This window comes from Cydia strobilella, chromosome 18 (genome assembly GCF_947568885.1).
Source record: "Cydia strobilella chromosome 18, ilCydStro3.1, whole genome shotgun sequence".
Taxonomy (NCBI): Eukaryota; Metazoa; Arthropoda; class Insecta; order Lepidoptera; family Tortricidae; genus Cydia; species Cydia strobilella.
In genome coordinates this window covers 12,445,662-12,471,299 of record NC_086058.1, presented here as the reverse complement: position 1 = coordinate 12,471,299, position 25,638 = coordinate 12,445,662, and the positions used below count along the sequence as shown (strand labels likewise).

At 38.9% G+C, this 25,638-nt stretch overlaps 2 protein-coding genes across 2 annotated transcripts in view; both read right to left on the bottom strand.

The window, feature by feature from the left end:
• Nucleotides 1–3,827: 3,827 nt before the first annotated feature.
• Nucleotides 3,828–8,191, bottom strand: LOC134749395 (cartilage oligomeric matrix protein-like). Its single transcript, XM_063684315.1, has 5 exons — nt 8,078–8,191; nt 7,286–7,495; nt 6,457–6,640; nt 4,409–4,646; nt 3,828–3,929 (listed from the first exon to the last, which is right to left on the bottom strand). The coding sequence occupies exons 2-5, from the start codon at nt 7,486–7,488 to the stop codon at nt 3,829–3,831; spliced, it is 726 nt and encodes a 241-aa protein (XP_063540385.1). The 5' UTR covers nt 7,489–7,495; nt 8,078–8,191; the 3' UTR covers nt 3,828.
• Nucleotides 8,192–13,403: 5,212 nt separating this feature from the next.
• Nucleotides 13,404–25,638, bottom strand: part of LOC134749507 (cartilage oligomeric matrix protein-like) — a 70,392-nt gene continuing 58,157 nt past the window's right edge. Inside the window, exons 5-21 of the mRNA XM_063684447.1 lie at nt 24,934–25,104; nt 22,062–22,178; nt 21,593–21,709; nt 20,285–20,404; nt 19,623–19,811; nt 19,075–19,200; nt 18,592–18,827; nt 18,231–18,383; nt 17,720–17,926; nt 17,233–17,401; nt 16,590–16,767; nt 16,113–16,288; nt 15,791–15,896; nt 15,321–15,530; nt 14,814–14,997; nt 14,309–14,546; nt 13,404–13,560 (exon numbers count right to left, since the gene is read on the bottom strand). Of these exons, the coding sequence (XP_063540517.1) occupies nt 13,475–13,560; nt 14,309–14,546; nt 14,814–14,997; nt 15,321–15,530; nt 15,791–15,896; nt 16,113–16,288; nt 16,590–16,767; nt 17,233–17,401; nt 17,720–17,926; nt 18,231–18,383; nt 18,592–18,827; nt 19,075–19,200; nt 19,623–19,811; nt 20,285–20,404; nt 21,593–21,709; nt 22,062–22,178; nt 24,934–25,104 (2,783 nt within the window). The 3' untranslated portion in view covers nt 13,404–13,474. The remainder of the gene's footprint in view (nt 13,561–14,308; nt 14,547–14,813; nt 14,998–15,320; nt 15,531–15,790; nt 15,897–16,112; nt 16,289–16,589; nt 16,768–17,232; nt 17,402–17,719; nt 17,927–18,230; nt 18,384–18,591; nt 18,828–19,074; nt 19,201–19,622; nt 19,812–20,284; nt 20,405–21,592; nt 21,710–22,061; nt 22,179–24,933; nt 25,105–25,638) is intronic.

Genomic DNA, 25,638 nt, shown 5'->3' with positions numbered 1-25,638 from the left:
CCGCGACGTTGCCGGATTGCGCTCGACATGTCTGGCAACAGCGCGCGACACATGTCGCCAGTAAGTCGTGCGATGTCCCTGCGAAATCGCTTCACTTCGCTTGACTTGTCGCCGTTACCTGTCGCGTGACATTTGTCCCCAAATGTATCCCTGACTTTAGGTATTAAAAATAATTACCAATCGACGAATCTAGGTGCTAGTTGGTATTAAAAATAATTAACAATCGACGAATCTAAATTAAATATGGTGCAAAGCAGACTAATATTCCATTAACCAAATATAATATTATTAAAAACAAGTAATGTGAAATATATACCTACATTTCGTACATTTTCTATATAAAAAGTTACAAATATGTATCTTCTAAGTACCTCCTCGTTTCCTCATGACTGAGTGTCGCGACCACTTGAGGTCATTGTTTTGTGCACCAAGGCTCTCCATTCTGCACGATTTCCGCCGTCCTAATAATAGGCGCTGTGTAGCTCCCCAGCAGGCCTTTTTTACAATGTCTACCCAGAGGGTCGGTGGATGTCCACTACCGCGTCCTCCATCCACCATGCGAACTACAATGCGCTTCAACTAAACGAATAATATACTTATGAGCTCATGCTCAAAGTCTACAGTTAGCTATCATGCTTCATCTTCAGATCAGCTCAATTACACTAAATTTGTTCATATATTAACCGACTTGCAAGATTTTAGAACAGTATAGTAAAGCTCCATTTAGACAGTTTAAGAACTTGCAGGCAATATTCGATACATTGCTCACTACACAGTACAATGAATTTAGTGGATCGACCAAACAGCGCAATGTAACGAAAATTTCATGCAAGTTTTTGAACCATCTAAATGGGGCTTTAAAGATGAAAGACTACTTACTTATATGAGTCACTTAACTTTGGGTAAATCCATCTGTCAGATTATGCGATTTTGGTATTAAGAAACGTAAGTAGATATTTGCTGAGAGGGTCGAATGGATTTACCAGAGTTTGAAGTTAAACCACACATATATAGTTGATACTTTAATAGATGGATACAGTCTAAGAAAAAACGTGCCTCGAAAATCACGAAAATTTGATTCTCGATCAGATGGCGCCACTAGTTTTGACCTACACTCGTATAGAGGGCGTTGACTGTTTCGTTTGTTATTTATAATTTTAACGCATACCAGTGAAAGAACATGGGTCAAAATCATATAAAAATAATTTATGCAAATAAAAAAATCATTTATCCATATTTAAATACATTTTATCGTATTTTTATAAATATTTATTTTTAGTTTTAAAGTGTGTCGACAGATGGCAGTGAATTTACTGGGGTTACAAAATTTACTATGACAGTACCGCTCTAGTATAAGTTACTCTATAATACTTTTAAAACAAATATGTATGTGCGACAGTGACGCATGACACGACAAAGATAAAAAGAGTTTCTGCCCGCGACTTTGTCCGCGTGTACTGATGTTTTTCGCGATAAAATCTAATTATAACTTTATAATAGTTTCATCCTCAGTACCTACTCCAATTAACTATAAGTATAAATCATCCAAATTGATTCAGCGATTTAAACGCAAAGAGGTAACAGACAAATAGTTAGTTTTGTATTTATAATTATGTATGGATTTCTGTAGTAAAAAAAAACTACGGCCAATGTAATATTATCAATGTTTTCAAACACCAAACTGAACGAATTCAAAGTTTTAATATATATTTTAAGTATCTTTGTAAACAACATGAAGTATCGTTGTGAACATCATCGAACGCTCCAATCAAAATTGCTTTGCTCGAAAAACAAAGTACTTAAAAGGGGTGTACCGTCCATGGTCTTTTCCCGTAAGCTTCATATTTGGCATGAAGCTTTTCTTCCTCTTTTGAACATTTTTTACTGGTAACTTTTTTCAGCAATTTCCTAGGTAGATTGAGACAGTGCTTCAGTTGTCCATTATTGTAAATCTGGTTCGGTATGATGTCCATGAGGTCTTTTATAGTTGTTTCTAGTGTTCTGACCATCAAGACGGCTTCATCGACCTGAGGTTTGTATTCTGGGTAAAGAAGTATTGAATTAGTATAGTCACAGGTTATAGTCTCCAGCAAATAAAAATAAAAATTTGTAGCTATTAGCTAAGTTGCTCATGTTTATTTTAAGACTGTTTGTTTCTCAATAAAAAAAAAATTGAACTTAAAATGAGTAACATAATTAGATACTTACCTTTACTGCATCCTGAAAAAATAGTTGATAGGGTATAAGGTGATGTTTATCAAAGAAAAAAGCGATAAAGGTAACAAGAAAAGTTAACAGTCAGTTTTATCAATGATACTTATTCAATCCTAATTCAATAAACAAATATTCGAAATATCTATTTATTACTGTCGGCAATAAAATAAGTAAAACCAATTTTCCATACAATTTTATTATTGGAGTTGAAACTAGGTCCATGGGGTCCCAGCGCGCACAAGTTGTTTGCAGAAATCGCAAAGCGTCTGGTTGACGTAACTGGTGACCGAAGAGCTGGCGGCTTCCTCGCACGACGTATCAGCATTGCGATATAGCGAGGAAATGCCGCCAGCATCCTTGGTATGAAAAAAAAAAACAATTTTACAATGCCTCAAGGGTATATTTTGGATTTAAGCTAGTTATTAATTTCGTTTACGTAGTACCACTGTATATATCTTGTATGTAAATAAAGAGTTTTAAATTTTATATTATTACTTTGTAAGTTCTTAAAATACTGGTATCGAAAACTATCTTGTATATTTTACTTACTACGAAATATGTTGTATGTATTATTGTAATGCAAAAACAAAACAAATACTTATTTACCATTGCTGAAATGAACTATAGTACAGTACAAAATTAGGTGTATTATAAGAGAACAATGCATCTTTGATGGAGCACTTATGCTTTCTCAATTAGGCGATTACGAAGCTAGTTCCGAGATTATGTTCAAATTAATTACTTGGTGAAAATCACTTATTAGTGAACAAGAACCTACTAAATCGATTAACTCTTACTTCTTATAGGTATTTTTAGTTTCGTAGGTATCCTATGCGTACAGTACCTTCTTCAGGATGCAGTAAATGTACCTAAATATTATAACTTCGCCGGCATTCTCAAATTAGCCTTTAGTACATACCGTATAACTTCGCCTTAACTAGCATTAACTCATATTTCCACTATTCCTACTTAAATCGTATCATGGGATCAGGCAGGGGCAGGGCCTATTCAACATTTTGAATTCAGAATAAGTTTAAGTATAATTTTTATATTTAAATAAAATGATAAGGCGAAGTATGGGACGGGTGGCGAAGATAGGTTATTTTAGAATTTTTAAATTTATCATAACTTTTTATTTTTACGCAGCTCATTATATTGTAAACATAGTGGATCTTCTTAGTAAAATTCTTTATTTTTTATTGATAATAATGATACAGCTATCATAAGCATAACAGTTGCCCAATGCGATAGTGTAGCAAAAATGTAAACTAGACAATAAAATATTTATAAAACTAAGTAAGTATAACATAACACAAAGTGACTTTGATGAAGTCATTCTCATAATAATGGAACACATCAATCCGGGTAGCAACTTGATTGAGCGTGCGCAGGGCTCTCGTCCACGGCGCCTCGTGCAGTAGGACGGTGCGCGAGCGCGGCACGGCTAGCAGCTGCGGTTGGTGTCGGCGCCACACATACCTTATTTGAACCCAATTCTTATTTTAATTTGGGTACCAACGGCGAAGTTTGGGTACCCTGATTTTCAATAAATTGCAACATATTTAACGGGGTTTGGTTGTTGTATGAGTGTTTTTGATGTATTTGTAATCAAAATTATAGCCCGCTTTTGTTATTCCATGTATGAGCGCTATCTACGACCGATATCTTTTGTAAGTCTGGAGGAAGTTCTGATATCAGGTTACTCGGAATTTTATCTGAAACCAGAATAAAAGCTTAGAATCTTCTCGGGGCAGAGGTGTAGGGTTAGAGCCGGCGTAGCTTTATTTGACGTTCATAAGCGCATTGTAATATGCCTACTTGAATAATAGACTTTCTTTATCTTTATCTTCCGATTGGCTAGTAAGAACTTCTTACTTTCCTCTCTTTCTTAGTAAGAAGTAGATATACAATTAAAAATGCAAACGAGAGGAATTCACTACCTACACTAAAATTCTTTCTCTGTATGTATTGTATAACTGGGTACTTAAGTACTTATACTGAAATAAATGATATTGTATTCTATTGTATAAAATAATAATAATAATATTTATTGCTATTGAAATTGAAAGGATCAAGATTATTCTTCTCTGCACGCTAATATTGCCCGCGCTCGCGTACAGAATGTCAGCACCATCTATCGAGTGTTACTGCGTGCTTAAGTACCTGTAAAACCTACAAATAAAACCTCACGTACCATTGCATTCGAATTTCATTTTGTGCCACTCGATATTTTCCTGAGAAAACGCATATACTCCAACCCTGCCTCCTTTAATAGTTTTATCATAGACGTTTCCAGAGTCCACTAAAAGCTTGCCGAGACTGAACACCTTTATACGGATAAGGCCGATATGCGGCCGATGAATGAGCTGCCAGGAATATATTAGCAAGTGCTTCCAGCCTTGTTTCTTGGGGTCTTGCCAAAGGAGTTTCACCTGTTAATGACATTGACTTATATATTACCTACTTCGTAAAGACGGGCCTTTGTGCCCACCAAGAATAGGGCCAGCATACTGGTCACGCGAGTGGTGAATGCGAGCCAATCGTGCAGTCCAACGCAACTGGTAGCGACCAATCGCGCGCGTGATGCGAACTCATCGAAACGCAACGCAACCAATCGCGTTGTGCCATTCCACTGGTGCTCACCAAACGAGAATGTTCGGTCGGAATTATATAAACGGCCTATCTTTACTTTTAAAATCGTTGGTTAATGAGAAGATTGGGTTTTAATTGATGGCGCCGGGAAAATTATATTGCTCCTCTAAAACGTGGAGAGTATGGAAGATAGAGATAGGAATAGTTGGAAATATTAAGAGAAAAACGGACAAAGAAGAAAGTGCCACAAAATGGTCTTTGCTCAGCATTTTTGGGGGCACGTTGTGATTTCATATTTATCCTGTCATTGGCGTCGCCGAGGGCAACTGCCCCCTAGAGAACAAAAGTTCTAACTAAATGTATTGCCCCCCCCCCCCCCCCCCCCATGATGCCCTCTCTTGGCCATATGAACTGCCGACCCCTAGCCCATCAGCTCGCGACGCCCTTGTATCCAGCCCACCAATGTAATGAAACATAAATGGTTGATAATAACCTGATGGGTCTCTATTGTTTCCCATAGTTATAAGTCATAATTTGTAGTCATAGTTTGTCCACATTTTCGTTAGTCATACTTTGGTTTTTCTCAGAAACGCGTAACTTTTCAGGATTGCCATAAAACAAACCTAACCTATATCTATAGGATAATCTTACAAAAATCCTGAAAGTTAACGGTTTCAGAATTATGACTAATGATATTTTGGGAACAAATCAAATTATTTTATTAAATATTTTGGTTTTTTTTTTTACCACTGGAGGGCTTCGTCACTTTTTCTTTATTATATGACATCTATTACAGTTTATGACTAATGATAATTTGACAATCAATATTTTTTTTTTTTTTATTTATTGCAAAGGGAAACAAACAGCATATAATCACACATATAGTTTAACAAATTGAGTTGACACAACAGCCAGAACAGTTTCCACTTATAGGTAACACAATTATTGCTCTGAGAGAAACAACATGCAGTACATGCACATTCGTAAATTAACAAGGCAATTACAAACTAAAACTGAAACTAAGATTATACAATTTAATGACAAAATTTATGAACAAGTAAATTAATGATAATATTTAAAAAAAAAAAGAGAAAGAAGAAGAAATTTTAAACTGATTTACTACATTAACACGCATCAGCTCCAAGAGCTGCTAGTGTAACAAAATAAATGGAAAACAATAATAAATAAAAATTAGTGCTCGTTGTTTAGTAATTGTTTTTTTTTTTATTTTTTTATTATTGTTATCATTTGTTTGCTTATTTGATTTTGATGCTTTCATTGCAGATACAAATTTACGGGGATTTAAGTGAAACATGTCTATATGTAAATATTTCTTATTATAAGTACTACATGCTCTTACTAAATACTTTTTGTTTGAATATCTTTTTCGACTAAATGGAATAGAAAACAAATAAGCGGACCTGGTACGAAAGGTTGGACATCTAAACGACAATTTGTTTACAAAATATTCGGAGTCAACCATATTGTTCAAAATCTTATACAAGAACGTGATATCCCTTTTTTCTCTACGCATCTGAAGACTTTCTATATTTTCACAAACGAAGGAGTTGAATTTATATTTAAGACGATTAAGGAACTTTTTTTGAATGGAATGGAATTTGAATTATGTCAAACAAAGGGACCCCTAACCTGATCTTTAACCGACTTCGTGCTGTAAAGCGCGTTCCTCAGATAGGCGCCGGGTCCCGTCGACGAGTTGACAAGCTTTATGTGGATACCAGCGTCGGCTTTCACCACGGAAGGCCAGCCTATCCAGTACTTGTCTGATTTCGCTTTCCACGACACTAAGTAAAATTGGCTGTTGCTGCGATAGCTGAAATAAACGATAAGTTAGACTACTTCTTTGGTACCGTCAATACTGTTACAGTTACCGGTCACTATAGTAAGACATTAGAACTCACATAAATAATATTATATTATAACAACAACATTACGTTTTCATCTTTACCTTGTGTTTTAAGGAGGCCAATTCAAACTTACACTAATATTAAAATAATGTCATTCCGTGCGTGTCGCTCGCGCCAATCCATGTACGGACGATAAATGACATCATATGGATATAAAACATGTACAGATGTAGTGCATAATTGTTTTCCATCGTATTTTCTTGGAAAAGTTCGTATTTGTCATGCTACTTCAATCAACCTCAGAAACTTTTGTACCGAGACTGACTGAAATAGCAAGACACGTTTTGGCTGCAGTTTTCTGTAAGAGTCTTCCTCAGTTGGGCTCTGCTCTAGATCTGAAATGACATCCGCTGTGCTGTGCCCTACCACATAAAGCGAGATGACATTTAGTATCTTAACCTGTTCCTGAGATAAGGATGGTTTTATCTATTTAGGCAGGTACATATGTATATCGTTGCACAGTACACACTCAACAAGCGTTGCTTTGGAGCTAGATTCATGGTTATATGTAATATTGTTCAAATACTTTTTAATATTTAGGTATGCCTTACCCGAATACAAATCCTATAAAGTCATTATCATGTTTATTCCTGACAACAACATTTCCAGAGAAGTCGAGACCTGCGTAGGTGTCGCACCCCACGACAATACCGGCGTCTGCCCGTATTTTGGACGTTATTTTCTTGCCTCCGTTGAACACCATCCAAACTGGGGACCCGTCTTCTATGAAGTCTGGATGCAAATCTACTTTCATGTAGTCTCTAAAATTCAAAAATATCTGATGAAAATAAGACATGCGGCCTGATTCTAATTTTAATAAACGTCAAATATTAGATCTCGATACGATATGGATATGGATGGATAACCATCATCATCATCATCATATCAGCCAAAGGACGCCACTGCTGGATATAGGCCTCCCCCAAAGACCGGAAGCAATGACCGGTCTTGCGCATCCAGCGGACTCTCGCGACCTTTACCAGCCCGCGCAGCATGGTTTCCCTATCACTAAGTCCGTCACTTTCGCACTCACATACTTGTTAGAACGTGACAGGCATGGTGACAAGCGTGTGATAAGCGTACCGTGCTACGACCCCTGGTCATCAGTCTTCCTTTACCAGGTCAAACTAGATCCTTGGACTACCTACCACCACCACCTGTCACCTTACCACTGTCAATTAACACTACCACCACTACCACTGTCTTGTGTGTGTGTGTGTGTGTGTGTGTGTGGGTGTGTGTGTGTACCTTATCACTGTCAATTTTAGCGTAAGCAAATATGGGACATATGGAGTAGATTGTTATGCATCTAATGAATTAAGGTTTAGGCACATCATACTGACGAACTAGATATCGGTTCGCTGCTAGTGTTGGTGCAGACATCCGGCACTTCGATTGCAGTTTCTTGGTCTTCATCGTTTGGACATATATCAACGTCTATCCTTTCCACGTCTACAAAAAAAATATCACACTATGATGATGACGCAATTTTATAACAAAGTCGACACAACAATTTTGTAACAAAGTACATACTTTAAGACGGCTTCAACTTGATCGTAACGTCATTCATTTTACTGCGAACTACAAAATGGAAAGCGCAAGCAAGGTGGCTAATTTTTGCGGTTCAAACATGTTAATCCGGCATATGAGGAGAGCTCATAGAGCCAACATCATTAGAGAATCTCGCCAGTGGCTGTCCTCATTGGAGCATATACTGGTGGGGGAACTCTTATAGTAATTTAAGATAAAACTGTTTATTAAATTGTAACTACCAACCCTTGTGACCCTCCACGTCATGCAGCGTATCTTTGACATTCTGGGGTCGGTTTCCATCCATTATGTAGGGTGCTGAACCGTAGCATGAATGTCGCGAGACCAACTCTAGTCCTAGGAGAGTTATATAAATTAACCAATATGTCTGTCTGATAAACGATATGTGACCAATTAATGAATGATTGAACATGTATACGCGACATGTTCAATCTTGCATTGCCCATCCAATGTCCATGCGGGACAATCGAATTGGCAATTAGATCAGAAAATTCAATTGGCGTCATTCTCATCTAAAAGCATCCACACGGAAAAAAATTAGCACAAATTTACAATTTAAGATCAAATTCGAGCGCTCCAAATTACAAAAATTCGACTCCAAATGAGCGCACTCACCGCTTTGCAATTTGCAAGTTTCATTAGCATTTTTCCGCACCTGATTTGATCGGACTCACAGACCAATTTGAACAAGTACTGCAAAATATCTATCATTTCGCTCGTACTTGTCCATACATACACATAGGTATATTGGCGCGAGCGAGACGCACGATAACTAAATAATATCATTCAGTTATCATTCTGATATCAGTGTCCCCAAATTGGCCTGATAATCAAATAATGCGTCATCCAAGCCAATTTCATTTGATTGCGTCTGCATCGCACAATTGAACTGACAGTTTAATCAGTTCATGCATAAAATTGTCCCGTGTGGACAGAGTTGAAGTTTGTCTGTCTTCAGACCGTCTAGCAGGAGTTGCGTTCTCGCGCGCGAGTCTATACTTGAAGTCCCATCGGTATGGGTACTTCGGCGCAAGATAAGCCAGGGCCGCCGGAAGGAGTCACGGTAGAATCTCAGGCATCCCATGGCTCCTTCAAAACGGTAAGACGGGTGTCGCCGGAGTGGCTTTTAGTGGGTATACCTCCTCTCCTCCTCTCTATAGGAGGATGAGAGAATGGCTGCAGGAGGGAGTCCCACATATCCCACAATGGCTCCCCAGGCCGGGGAATGCGTAACGCATTTTACCACTCCGTCAACAAAAAAAAGGTGTATGGATTCGCGCGCGAGAACGCAACTCCTGCTAGCAAGACAGGTCTCCACGCACGCGAGTGTAAGGGACTTGTGTGTCGACATCGACAAGTAAAGCTTGCTACACCACAATCTGTCAAGAACCCACACCCACATACAGGTATACCCACTTTCATCAGGATGCCGGCACTGGTACATCCGCATGTGACAGTCACTCAGGAAGGAGCGGTAGATGCCGTGATTGCAAAGCGCGCACACCATACCTCTGCTCGTAGGACATTCGCTAGGGCACTCTTCTTTATGACTTTTCATGCTTTCTGAGGACATAGACACAGTGCAAATTAAAAATTAAGATATAAACCCGACTGTGGTACAAAAAAGGTCGAAATTCATGTACAGTCAAGGAATTTGTATCTCTCTACTTCGTACCTTGTCAAAGAATTTGACCACGCCAAGTTTGCACCGTAAAGCCGCTTATCACTATACAAAGAAACCAATTTCCTAGACCCTTGATCGTAGCAGAAAATAAGTAGCTGCCAAATATAACAAGATTAGATTAGCAAGTATCTCATAAAGTTAAAGAGTTAAATTCCTAACGTAAGCACTAAGCACCGTTATCTAAATAATAAAACCGGACAAATGCGAGTCGGACTCGCCCAACGAGGGTTCCGTGCAAATTTAACTTATTTTTATTAATATTTTATTTTTTACAAATTTATAGTTCTCCGATTTTTTCCTGTACTTGTAGTGTAAGACGATAGTACTTGCCAAATTTCATTGTTCTAGGTCAACGGGAAGTACCCTATAAATTTTGATTCCCGAGTGTCGAAATATTCGTTTTTTGCGGCATAAACGGCCGTAGCTTTTTTTTACGTTAACTTAGGAGTTTGATTTTTTTTACAGCTTCAAGGGACTGTAGACCTGAGTAAATGGTTTTATTTTCAACTAGATACCTCCACACGTTCCAGAGACATCTGGCACGCTCATATTGTTAGCGCAATAAGAGCGTATCATATATTTTTGCGACGTTTGTTTTATAGCATAATATTATAGGTAAATGTACCTGTAACTTTGTAATAATCGTCTTCTTCGACATTGTTTGCAAAGGGCACCTCTCTTTTCACTCTCTTTGGGGGGGAAGGGGAACACTTCGACATTTCCACACTTGACACTATAGCTGTATCCCCTGAAAAAAAGTACTGCGTGTCAATGCTTTTACAAAAATTATTAAATAAAGTAAGCATAAAAAAATAAATTATCTGCGAAATTATTTTTTCTCGCCAGTACTAGGAAATACGTAAGTACCTACCTAATTTAGCGAAAAGATTCCATCCTCTAAAATTTGTCATTTAAATGAATGACTTTCGTTTTTGACAGAAAGTTCAAATTCTACTGACAAATTTTTGTGGATTTTTCCTTAAATTACATCCTTTATTTATTGTACTTACCTGTGACTTTGACTATTATGTAACGGTCGACGACGGCCAACTTGAAGCAAACTTGTAGTACTCGCCCATCATGAGCCATTGTTAATTGTAAACGAGCGTAAACTGTGCTAACAATCTCAACAGCAATTTTTTAGACTTACCTACTTGACATTTGAATTCCAACATCGCGCATGCAATCATTGGAATATAAGTTGCTGGTCCTTTGAGCGGTTCTATTTTAACACAATATTCGGTTCGGTTCGCTTCGTTCGGTTGACATCGATAAGGGCATAGTAGACTTTCCACTGATGAACTAATAATATAAATGGCTATAGAAATAAATGAAGATCTGCGTCAAAATTTCCCTGATGTATGTTTATTAATTCTATCATCATGTTTTTTTTATTATATTTTATTGACCGAAGCGAAGCCCTCCGTTTTAACTCGGGCATTTTGGTTTTGTATGTCCGGATGTTCTCCTCTACAGGTCGCAATACTTAACCGATTCTCGTGAAAATTTGTGACCAGATTCTATGATTAAATAGCATTTTTTTGTCGATCCAGTTTTTAGATTTTTTTTAAATGCGGAAATTGGCATAAAAATCTTAAGCGCCAATAGCATCTATGGCGCTTAAGACCATTGTGAGTTCACTGTGATAACAACAATCAGTTACGCAATGAGGGCTATCGTTTTTTTGCTCACCAGTTGGCGCCTCTGTTGATGGTGGTCCAAAAGACTAAAGAACAGCTGTCAGTCATTGAAGTGACAAGTGACATTTGACATTTCGAACTATGGAAAAGACCACCATCTACACTAGCGCCCCTAGCAGCGAATTCATACGCGTTAGCCCTCATTATAATTTAAAGTTGTGACTAATGAAACGTAATAAGCGTCTAAAATTAGGTAATGTGTCATATAAATGCACTTACTGAATAATAAGGATGTAAATAACATCATATTAATACGTAGATTTTAAAATAATAATTCAACATTACTGAGACTTGGAATTGCTAACATTCAAAGCAAAGCGACGATGCACATGAAAATAATGGATTTAATAATTGAATCAACGGTTGGCTTCAGTTTTGTATTAACTTATAATGTTGTGATTGCAGGTTATGCTATAAAACGTTTTGTTGGCAAAAAGTTTGGTTTTAATGTCTTTTGTACGTTAGAACTTACGATCATAGCGGAATAAATCTTGGCAAAGACATATTTACAAATAGGTCAAGTGCATGCGGTTGTCATTTTTTGGGATATCGGACTTAACATTTTATTATTTTTATCATATTCGATGGAACTGTTGTGTATTATACACAATAATTGTTGTGAGTACATAATTATTTTTTTCCTAGATGCTCTTTAGATGGAGCTGAGGAGGTTGAGATTGAGGTGAGATTTGTATAATACATTCCATTGGGTTTAAGTATTTACAATGCATGTGCTCGAAAAGTGCGTTTCCTACGGAGCCATATCATGCGGGAAGTAATACTTTTCCGCACTAGTGCTTTTTGTTTTCAATTTTTTAATAATTAAACTTATTTGCCATGATATGTTTTTTTTATTTACTTGCACAGTGCATAGTAAAACATTGTATGATACACGTGCGTTAAGATCATTTCCGCACTTGTTGCATAAATAGCTATTGCACTTCACAGACGAGTCGGTCGTATAACCGAGGTTATGATAACTATCAACGATAAGAATATGGGTATAAGAAAATAAAACAGCGTATAAAAATATATTTATGTATTAATTTATTATCAACTTACACTACTAAGTTACTTACAATTCTTACAAATGAACACAAAAATATTCTGTACTTACAATAGATGTCACTAAGTATGTTACCAGTCCACAAACACGGATACAAACACGGATAGTTTTTTAAAATAACATACTGGAGCAGCGTTACTGAGAAGAATGACCTGAAGCTTGTATATTTCATTTTACAAGAAAGATAACGCTGGATAAAGGTAAAAAAAGTACCTAGTGTTAGTTTTATTATTTAAGATTCATCTGAACCCATTACAAAATTTTATATTTTTGGTAAATTCGTGATTAATTCGCTGTATAAAGCATTTTAGTCTACATTTAGAGTACCGTCAAACGGGGTGAATGGGGATGGCTGGGGTGAATAGGGACAAAAGTTAAAATGTGTTTACCTGACAGCTTCTTAATAGCTACTGACACAAATTGTATCATACAAAATCTACTATTATTTTTAATCGAATGATACTATTTGTGTGGGTATTTTTTTTGAAATTGTCAGGTAAATCACATTTTATGTTTTGTTCCTATTCACTCCAGCCATCCCTATTCACCCCGGTAGATGGTACTTTAAAAAAAAAACAAATGTCTCAGTGTAATTCAATGTCAGATCAGCCTATTACATACTATTTAAACAGCGTCAAGAGAGACACATGATTTCTAATTTGTGACGAGTGTAGCATTACGAGTATTGTAATAAATTACATCAGAACTAGTCGACTTAACTTAATATAACATGTTTTATTTACAGATATACAAAGTCGTGGTCTACCTCGAATTTCTCGTGAAGTCGTTGAGGCAACTCCGACACTATATTTGATGGTATTTTATCTGTAACAACATACAAAAGAAATTATTATGAGATACAAGACAAACAAGGTCGATATTCGAATAAACAAATGGCAATTTTGCATACTCCGAGATTTCCAACGTTACATCGATGTATGAGTGTGTGTATGTATGATGTATGTGTGTTGTATCGATGTATGCCCTTCAGTGTCAGATGTCGGCTACAAGTTGTCTTTGGTCTATGTTATCAACTAGGTACCCTTACCCTACTAGGTACAATATGTACGTACAGTCAAGTGTATAAATATAGGTGCATATAACTTACTTAAAATTATGTCCCATAGTTCTTAAATCGTTAACATAAGAGCTATGGGACATATTTTTATGTGTGCATCTATATTTTTACACTTGACTGTACATCTACAAGATGTATATTAACACAATTTGTTCAAGAAATCGAACTAAACGATCAACTCCTGCGAAAAGCAGATCATTCTAAACCTGCCTCCCTGAGCATGAGATCGTTTTCGTTTCCAAGCTGCACCAACTTGTTTTGCTGGCATATCTTAGCTAGGGGGATGACACCAAGTTTAGACTGGTAGGCCACTTTCCATTGACGAGCGGTATATAACTGACGATCAAGGTTTCAAATTCGGTAACAACTCATGGCATACTACTCACAAATAAGGTTGTCGAAGACCTTACGAAGACAGAGAAAAAGACAGAAAACGGACCTGGACATCAGTTTGAGGATGCAACTGGGATACAAGGTGGCAGAAAGACAACTTACCATTACACCTGTACACGAGGTCTGACCAGATAATCATCTCCTGCGAGAAACAGAACACTCCAAGCCTGCCTCCCTTCAGCGTGAGATCGTAGACGTTCCCAGAGTCGGCCACCAGTTGATCCTGTTCATAAATCTTGAGGCGAATCAGACCGATCTTAGGCCGGTGGATCACTCTCCAGCGGTAAGCGGTCTTCTCCTCCCAGCCTTTGTTACGTGAGTCTTTCCATAACAGCTCCACCTGAAAAGGTTGTGGAGTATTGAGTATAATAAGTATTGTTGAGCATAAGTTGAAATTTATTTCTGTTTACTGAAAAGTCAGATACCTCTTTAGAGCAAGGAGGATCATCGCAGAGACGGAATAGAAAATCGGAACGGAAATCCCAAAGAGTTGACATGTTTTAGCCATATGTACGGTATAGCGATCATTACATGCGTCAATATCTGTATCTCATCCATATTATTACGTAGTAACGTTTGTCGTACTGATATCAATAGCCATTATTACCTGGTCTGGAGTAGATTCAGTATTCCAAAGCGCGTTTCTCAGGATTCTTCCAGGGCCGGTCTTGGAGTTGACCAGTTTGAGTTGTATGCCGGGCTCTGCGACCGCGCGGAATGGCGACGTCTGCCAATACGTTTGCGTCTTCCTCTTCCACATCACGACATAGAATCGTTTGTTGTTCTGATAACTGGAAATCGTGAAGATTAATAATTATGTTGTTTGATTTGACAATGTAAGGGATACTGAGAAAATTAAACAGATGAGAGATTCGTAAATGAACCAACTCGATAACATTACATCACAGGAGAACGGTGGATTAAATCAATTTGGACAAAACGTAACATATTATAGAATATAATGCACAATTAATAGGATATGATTTAAAGGACCCAACAGGAAGAAGAGCAAACCTGCAGGAAAAATCACCAGTATTAAAATCTCAAAAGAGCCACCAATAGTAATATAGAGTTGTTGTTTTAAATTAATATTATAGACAAAATTAAAACATACCCAAAGATAAATCCAACGTAGTCATCATCTATCTGTGTGTCCACAAACAGGGTGCCTTCGAAATCCACCCCTCCAAATCTTTCATAGCCGACTGCCAGTCCAGGGTCAGAATTCAAGGTCTGGATGATTTCGGCACCTTCGGCCCGGAGTTCCCAGTTAGGGTCCTGTTGGGACTCGCCTTCAGGGTCTAGGCGGACGTGGAAGAATTGTCTGAAAATTAACTGATTTTGTTGGTCTGCACAATCCAAAAGTTGGGTAAGAAGCGGCCCGATCTTAAAGCCGTGAATTTGTTCTTAAAAGTTAATATAAAAAAATGAATATGGGCAGGAATCCTGCCCATATTCATGGCAGTAAGACATTTATCTCAAAAATAATAATTTGAAAAACATAGGCAACTAAGAAGAAGCGAGCAGAGATTACAGGAGGCGTATATAAAATACGACCCTAGTAGGTATATGATTAATGTTTACCTGAAGTCGGTACGGTATATCTGGGAATTGTTGGGACAGTTATCCTTCTCGTTAACAACGTTGTCTCCATCGAAATCATTTTCACATTTGTCACCAACTCCGTTACCTTAAAGGAACATAAACAATGAATATGGTTATTTATTTCTACTCGTGGACACGCTTCGTCAAATTTACCTATCTAATTAAACATTTTCACTCTACGCAAAAGAGAGAGCAATATTCGGTGTCCACAAGGGTACTTCTATTACCAGCAGCTCAATGGGATGATCTTGCACACCGTTACTAAAACAAGAACGTAAACAGTCGTGTATGTTTTTCTTACCGTTGCTATCTATTTGGTCTCTATTAGCGATCAGCGGGCAGTTGTCGTCAATGTCCCGGATGCCATCATTGTCATCGTCGTCATCGCAAGCGTTGCCTTTGCCGTCGTTGTCGTTGTCCTGCTGATCGCTGTTCGGTAGGTTCGGACAGTTGTCCAAGCCGTCTTGCACGCCGTCACTTAAGACAAAACAAAACAGTTAGTGGATATCATCGGTCTTGCGAATCGGTTAAATGCGTTTTTCTCAGAGGCCGTTTGACGTAGATAGCTAAAACTTGAAACATATAGCAATTACCATCACTAACATTCTACAGTATGTCTCTGACTATATGGCTTTACATTCAGGGATTTTTTTGGCTTTTCCATAGAAAACGTCGACATCTGATCAGCCAAAATGTATGAAAAAGCCAAGTTTTTTTTCGCGATTTCGGGGTTCCCATAATAAAAGTAGCTCAGTTTAGCGAGTAGAATAATACTCACAAGTCTCTGTCAACGTCGCTGTCACAAGAATCGCCGACGCCATCCTTGTCAGAGTCTTCCTGCGAAGGGTTCCGGACACGAGGGCAGTTATCACAAACATCTCCAATTTGGTCCTGGTCCATATCTTCTTGGAGAGGGTTGTACTTCTTAGGGCAGTTGTCAATTTGGTTGGCGATACCTGAATTGTAACAAAGTAAGTAATGAGTGATCACCGTGTCAATCGACTTACCTTTGTTTTAAGTACTCTGGAAGAAAAAACAACTTGTCAAATCATGACCAATCTAAAGGGATTGCATTCCTTGGAGCCAAGAAGTGCATGGCTCCAGCTAATGCAGTATAATCATATTGCCCCTGCCCCTGCACCAATTAGTGATATATATTTGGTCTTCGGTTCGGAAGAGTAAAGAAAGACAGCATATAATCTACTCATGTGCTGGTAACTAACTAACTAAATAACTAACATATACTCGTATAAGGAAACTACCGCAATCTTATGTTACTCTTACCATCGTTATACGCGGGCAGTTGTCACAGGCGTCACCAAACTGATCGCTTCGGTCTTCGTCGCGGTTCATCTGGTCCGGATTTTATTTAAGGTGATAGATAACCTAAGTCAACTAACTCCGCCCAATATTACTCTTACCATCGTTATCAATGTCAGGGTCACATAGGTCACCAAGTCCATCGCGGTCTGTATCTTCCTGATCAGGATTGTAAAGACGTGGGCAGTTGTCACAGGCGTCACCAAACTGATCACTTCGGTCTTCGTCGCGGTTCATCTGGTCCGGATTGTATTTGAGCCAGCAGTTATCCTAAGAGGAATATATGTAAAAATTTATGTTATTAATCTTCTTATTCAGAAAATACACTGTCAAGCACTAGTTTACCCAAACAGGAAACTTAATGCACGAAAAAGCCACTGATAAGTACGAAGTACGCTTTTTGGGACCCTATTTCCTCAGATACTAACACCTTCACGGAGCACAACTTCTAAGGCCTCTGGCGGCTCTTTGGGTACACATTTGCGTGCAAGTAACGCATAGTATCTGCTAAGATTCAGTAGATTCCATGAAGATGGTGAAAAAATGTTCAAATTAGCATATTTCTACAGCATTACGGAAACAACTTACAGGATTATTATTAATGCCATCACCATCCGCGTCAGGGTCGCACGAGTCTCCTAGGCCGTCTCCATCTGCATCCTCTTGTCCCGAGTTGGCAACGTGTGGACAGTTGTCAGCTTTGCAACGAGTCTCCGGGCAGTTGAGTTGTTGGTCTGGATAACCGTCTAGATCTGAATCTCGTCCACAAACGGTTCCGTTGCCGGTGTAACCCATCTGAAAATAAGAATTAGAACTGTAGATAGTGTTACCGCTTTTTAGGTTTGTTAAAGTATTCCACTACTGGGTTCCCCTTGATCTACATGACTCCCGTTGTTGTATTTTTATTCCAGCTAACCACCGAAAAGGCGTAAAGTCATTCCGTCATCTTCGTCTGGGCTTGCCCCGTCCGCGCTTATCTTGCGGTACCCACCGGCGGCATGGTGGCTGGTGGCTATTTACTAGCCCACCAATCCGGATGCTTACGCCAGACGTAACACCTATGCGTGTTTTAAAAACAATCAAAACTGCAGGTACTTACGGCACACACACACTTCTGTCCATAGCCGCAAACAGCGTTGAACTGCCGACAATAGTTGATGTCGCAGCGCTGGATGAGGAAATCAGAGTCATAGCACGAGCTGCTTGTGTTCACGTAGTAGTTTCCTCCGCATGGCACGCATGTAAACGAACCCTAGAATACAAGACATTGTTAAGGTACTGATATATTTGTACAGCGTATTGACAAAAAGTCGTCCTCTGACGGTTAAACCGTCCGAAATTCCTACAACCATCTCCCGCGCCTTGTTAGCTTAACTGATGTAACTTTAGAAGACACTTTCTTTAATTAGAATGTGTTCTTTAGCATTAGCGTTCATTTTTCAAGAAGAATTAATCCTTACCGGCGTATTAACACACAGCCTCCCCCTCTGACAATTCGACCGTCCCTCCGCGCACTCGTCTATATCTTCGCAGGGTTCATTCCTGCGCTCGTCGCCCGCGCCCCTCCAGCCTTGACTGCCGGTGTACCCGTAGGGGCACGGGCCGCATTCGAAGCCACCGTCGAAGTTGCGACAGGAGACTAGCTCATCACAGGGGCGGATCAGATCGCATTCGTCCATGTCGACGCAGGAGTGGCCTAGGAGGATAAAAGGAAACATTATAATTATTCAAAAAGAGCTGAGCAGTGAGAACGGTAAGAAATAATGTAAGTATTGTCATCGACGACTTAATCATTTAATTTCTACTGCTGTTTTCGTACTCGTAACGCGGACGACTTTTTCTGCACAGCTGGTCATCTGCCTCATAAAGTCAAAAACAAACTAATATCATCGACGTTACAATCTAGATGGGATATCAGATGATGTTGGTGATCAATTACTTACCATTCCACTCATACCCCCTGCTGCAGCTCTCGCACTCGTAGAATGGGCTCTCTCTAAGAGGGCTGCACCGCCTCTCGCCACACGGTCTCCGTGTGTCGCACAGGTTCTCGCACCGCTGGCTGTCAGCTGTAAATCGTATAGTACATTTTTCTAAACTTTCGTAAATGTTTTTGAATAAGTTCAACCGGGATAAATGCGTCTCTTGTGGTAAATTCGTATTTTAAAGATACCTCCGAAACGTAACATATAACTATTATAGCCGTCTGCATTAAAAGTTTATGACCACACTTGGAACAGAGAGGGTCGCAATAGTTCGAAAATGTTCCGTTTGTGGTTACGCCCATTGGTCGCTCATCTCAAAATGAAATGGTCCATTAATATCCTCTGCTGCAGCTCTCGAACTCATAGAATGCGCTAGCTGCCACCGTCTGTCACTGCACGGTCTCCGTATATCCGAAACGTACTCGAAGAGTCAGCGCCAGCCGTCTACGTTGCCAGAGCAGGGCCGCCTTAGTCAACAACATTACTCATCTCAAATCATGACTTACCATTCCACTCGTACCCCCTGCTGCAGCTCTCGCACTCGTAAAATGGGCTCTCTCTGAGAGGGCTACACCGCCTCTCGCCGCACGGTCTCCGTGTGTCGCAGACGTGCTCGCAGCGATGGCCGTCTCCGTCGTAACCGCTAGGGCAGGCGTCGCAACGGGGGCCGGCGGTCGTTTCTTGACATTGGACTCCTATAACGTTGATGCAATGAGAAATACTTGTCAGTCTCTCTTAAGCTGGTCAAAAGGTTTATTTCACCTCGCCTAAACCTTTTTCCTAGTCAAAATAATCAGATGGTAACTGAGCATTATACATTCCACTTAATTAGAAGTTTTAACATGATCCTCAAATTTTTCGTTTTCCACCTAAGAGCCACGCCTGGAGCAATCGCTTGCTGATTTTTTTAGTATTTTTATGTAATTTTCTACAAACACGATATATAAGACATAATAGCTCTAAAGTATGCTTCTTACTTCTTTTATTTACCTTCCGTTATTTCCCCCGTTTAGTTCTATCATGTTCTATACAGAAAGTAATCAAAAGGCTGTGGCTTTTGACTTGTCTTCATTAAGAGTCTAACAAACATTTATCCAGCAATGGTTATTTCAGTTGATATTATAATGATGAATCTCCTATATCCTCAGCAACTGACAATGCAACTAACCTTCAAAACACTTGATCTGAGAACACGACCTCCTATAGCACTGCACGCCGTTGCCGTGGTAACCAGTCGGACATGGGCCGCAGCGGTATCCGCCGTCGGGCAAGTCTTGACAAGGCACGCCTAGAAGTAAACTTAGGTATAAATCGTTTTTAGGGTTCCGTACCTCAGAAGAAAAAACGGAACCCTTATAGGATCACTCGTGCGTCTGTCTGTCTGTCTGTCTGTCCGTCTGTCACAGCCTATTTTCTCCGAAACTACTAGACCAATTAAGTTTAAATTTGGTATAAATATGTAAGTGTGTGACCCAAAGATGGACATGTAACGTAAACAAATGAATTTTAAACATGGGGACTTCTTTTGGGGGGTAAATGAGAAAATTAAAAAATAAAGTTTTTCAAACTATATCGTGCTACACATCAAATGAAAGAGCTCATTGTGAGAAACTCAAATATATTTTTTTATAATTTTAGGATAAACAGTTTAGAAGTAATCCAAGAAAATATACAAAAAATGACCACCCACCCCCCCCCGAAACTACTACTGGGTCTAAAATTAAAAAAAAATACACAAACTAGTTCTTTACCTATAGAACACAGGAAAACCTATTAGAAATGTGTAGTCAAGCGTGAGTCGGACTTAATTACTTAGTTTTTAATCCGACCCCATTTCACTTACATTTCACATAAAAAATACATTGTTTAAATTGTGAACCCTTGGAACGCGAGTCCGACTCGCACTTGGCCGGCTTTTAGAAGAAAACAAGGTAAGCAATACACTATTGCTATGTTTCTGCAAAATCTGTAATGGAACACAAACATTTCCACGGCTTTGTTTCGAAATATAGAACAATTATTTTTAAATATTGCCTATATTGTTTGGGTATCTTTCAGCCAGAAGTATAAGTATTTCTTTTGGCTTGGACTGACACTCAAACTTACAGCTGTGCTTATACTCCCACTATTCAATTAATAAGATGGATAAACTTTTACGTCCTCCGAAGCAAGGCCACAGAATAAGTAATAGGCTTGGGGTTGCAGGCGGTGTGGCAGGTTCGTCCGTCGCTGGTCTGACGACCAGGGCATATAGCGCACAGGAAACCTTCCGCGGTGTTCATACAATATTCATGCAATTGGGTATTTTACTGTCAATAACTTACTTACGTCTTTTAAAGCAAGGGTTTGGGTTGCAGGCGGTGTGACAAGTTCGTCCGTCGCTGGTCTGACGACCAGGGAATCTAGCGCACAGGAAACCTGCCGCGGTGTTCATACAACATTTATGCAATCGAGTAATTTACTGTCAATGACTTACGTCTTTCAAAGCAAGGGTTGGGGTTGCAGGCCGTGTGGCAAGTTCGTCCGTCGCTGGTCTGACGGCCAGGGCATCTAGCGCACCGGAAACCTTCCGCCGTGTCCGTGCAATATTCACCTAAATTATTTAAAAATGGTTACAAAACTATGCGTTTCACTTTTTTGTGATGAGTGAAAAGTTATGTAAAAATTGAACCTTTCAAGGAATATATGAAGGAACGAAATAAGCATATAATTATGAATATGCTTATCATCATCGTTAGCACAATACACGGATATTTTTATTTTGTCCCATTCTTAACGCAACCACCTCCCTTTTTTTCACCACCCATACTTAAGTAAGTTTAAAAACCTCGCTCCAAGGTTTTGAAATCTACACTAGCAAAGTAGTGTCTTCTAAATTTTGCAGTGTCTTATTCTCTAGGTGTTGTAGTAAATATCGAGGTGCGTTTGTGCTGCGTATTCCTTACCACTACTGCAAGGTCGCCTGTCGCAGGTAACGGGTCTGCAGCGGCGCCCGTCGCCCTCCATGCCGGGCGGGCAAGGCCCGCAAGCTATGCCTGTGGCGGTATTGCGGCAATCCACTCCTGCCATGTAAAATCAAGGATTCAAATAGGTTAGGTATATTAGGGTTATTTCAAATACATCATGATGTCGGGTAGTTCCGGATATCACTCATCATATTAGACTCCATTTTCGTAATTACTCTAATAAACCTTATGCGGAAGACTCCATAGAGGGTTTTTGGTAGATAAAGTGAGTTTGGTAGTTGAGTGCGAAATATCCTCTGCCGCGTCTAATGATGGTCCCTATGAGAGTTCGTCCGTCTCTTTTGTTTGGGCTTAATTCAAATGAGTGTTTGAACAAAATACGACAAAAGAATTTTTGTCGTAATTTGTTCAACGAAGTAGATTTTGTTACATTTCTAAATATATTTTAAACTTCCAAAAAAATGTCTACAAACATTTCATGTGACAGCTACTGCATATAAAAATGAATTGTAATGGGGTTGGCCGGTCGAAATAATTAGCAAATGGCGCCAGCATAGCTTGCCCTGTTAATCCCTAGAATTGTACCAAATTTTTTTAATGCCCTGGATGCCAGCCCTTTAAGCCAAATCTCATAGAAAAAGGGGCAAGCTATGATGGCGCCATCTCTGCAAACCTTTGACAGTTGCCAACCCCATTAAGACCATCACTCAACGCTAGAGGTAAAGAGAGATTTCATTATGGGAACTTTTTCGTCGTTTATAACACTAAAGTAAAGTTTGTTGTTATAAACGATGTGCAAAGAAAATCCTTAAGGATCCTTACACTCTTCTACTAAATAGGTAAACTAGTGTAATCCTTAGATAGGTACCTATATTTGATGAACTCTCACGGCTCGCAGTTTATGGTCACATAATAACTTTCAGCACAGTGCTTTATTTTGCTCGTCAAATCATGATCATAAAACTATGGAGCAAATGAAATTATATTAACCCCTCGAGTAAGGCGGAGGCGATATCGCGTCATTATATACACACACTTTATTTCATACGAAATGTATGAAGAGCCAGATCCATGAGAAATAGAGTAAAACTGAAGACGCCGGGTTCGAATCCGGCCTCACTCGTTAAGGTAGATGTCTGAGTTCTCGTCACTGTTAACATGATAACTTTAAACTTAAGGCGTTAAATTGTCAATAGAGACAAGAGCCGTGTGTCATCTATTGGACATAAGCGTGTCAAGCACTGGGACGTTTACCTTAAATAATTTATCAAAAAAGGTTTAAATTTTGTTCTTGTCAACATAAAATGAAATTGATTATAATAAATAATGGAGTCGTAGAGAATCGAGGCTGTTAATATTATGCTTTAGGATATACATATAGCCACCTAAATACCAACTTTTTAGGCAAAAACCTTTCATGAGTAAATTATCATCTCTCACTCAATCAAGCGCGGCCAAAACAATTTGAGGTCGCAATTTAAAGGGGCAAATTCAAATTTGCCTACGGAGTTACCGGTCCCACTATATTTGTGACCATACATATTCATGAACTCAGGCTAATCAAGCAACTTCACGTTTACATTCGTAACAATTTTACGTGGGCAAAGTAACTCTGTAGGCACATTCTGTAGAGGTGAAATAAAACGCGTTGTGATAAGCGAATTGTTTAATAACACCCACTCAATTACATTAAGTTGCTTGATTACCTTTGTATCCTTACAGTGGGCTCATAAAATGTGGAGCAGAACTGAGAACATTGTCGTCTTGAACTAAGAACTCCATGTAATTTTTGAAGTTTGCACTTAAAGTGCTCAACATTTTTGTGAGCCGACTGAAACCATGAAGATAAATTTGAAATAAGAACTAGAGAAATAAGCTAAAGAAAGCACAAACATTAAAAGGTACAAGAAAAAAAAGTTAAGTACAAATATAGTTCTAGATACGATTGCTAGGCATGATTTATGACTTCATGAAGCCCTCGTTTGATGAAAGTACTCGATTCTATTGTATACTGTAGCGTGTATTTTTGACACGACTGCATAATATTTGACTAAACACAATTAACACATTTTCGTAGGTTTTATAAAAAAAACTTTTTTCCTATTAATTCAGCAAGCAATGTATCATTATTTACTATGACTCAAAACGGCGTATTTACTGATACTGAAGCAACGTCAAAACAGTTACTAAAGATCAGGCAATACAAAATACGATTGCCGCTCAAAAAAAATCTAAAATTGATTATGTTCTGGTGGTTAAAATTAAATAAATAAAAAAATCAGATCGTTTTATAGCACTAAACCCTATGCCCCGTTTAAGTTTGCGGTTACCTTTATCAAAAATACACCCAGTATATGAATCGTAAAATTTGATACATTCAGGCTTTTAAATCTTCTCGATTATCTATCGTTAACCTACTGGGAAAAATACCACACATAGTTTGTTTTTGGCTCTCTGCGCACTTGATAGACAATAGATAATTAATGAACACGCACACAAAATAAGTCAAAATCATCCATAAATGATCAAATTGATCAATTCTATGACATGGTTTCAAATGCTAAAAAAGGTATTCTTAGGTCATTCTCTAAATTTATGCCTGGATCTAAACTTCGTCTAATCATACTAGGGCGGGTACCACACACTCAACTGAACAACGGTAAATATTCCGGTGGCAGCTGTCATCGCATAGAGAGCTGTCAAGCATAGAAGCAAGTTTTAAGGGACTTCGTTGACAGATGGTTTGATGCAATGCAACAGTGCCTAAAAGCTTGGATAGAGTTAAGATCAACCGCAGACATGAAATTTAAGGATAACGATCCTACAAATCCTTCATGAAGAATATATTAACCGCGGTAGCAGGAGGAGTCGGTGCAGCGCTCAACCGCCGGTGTGGGTTGGCGATGGCAGCACTCCCGCAACTGTTTGTTCAGGCTGTCGATGGTGCCCTTCTGGTCTGCGATCTCGTTGCGCAGCTTGTTTACCGTCTGGGAGAGGATTTCTAACTGGCGGATCACACGATCTGAAAAGAATATGATAATGTTTAGGAATAGTGAGGCATTTAGGATGGCGGCTTAAGGATGGATCCAAAATTGTACTAGTCATCATCACGCGTAACCAATGTAGCTAATAATGAGATATTTGAGCCAGACACGATTCGGAATGGTCCTTTAACTGATTTTAATTAGTGGATAAGGATGACGAAAGACTTTTGTGGATTTTATCATTGGTTCCCACCACAGCGCAGGCTTCGCCACAGTTGCTATACACAAAAATAGTATCTACAACATGCTTCGTCAAAATCAAAACAAAAAAAATGCTATTCTAACAATTAAGCCCCAAACTGTTCCCTGCCTGGCCCAAACGTCCCAAATATGCTAGCTGCATTGCCACGCTGAATATATAGCCAAAGATATTTGTTGGACCAGATAAGAGCCAGCACGGGGGTCGCAGCCCCTGTCCCTTAGCCAACGCCCTTGTGTACAACCCATAACTAAGTGCCGAAACCTGTTGCTGATTTGCTTATATTGATAGTTTAATTTGCTTTAGTTACTAT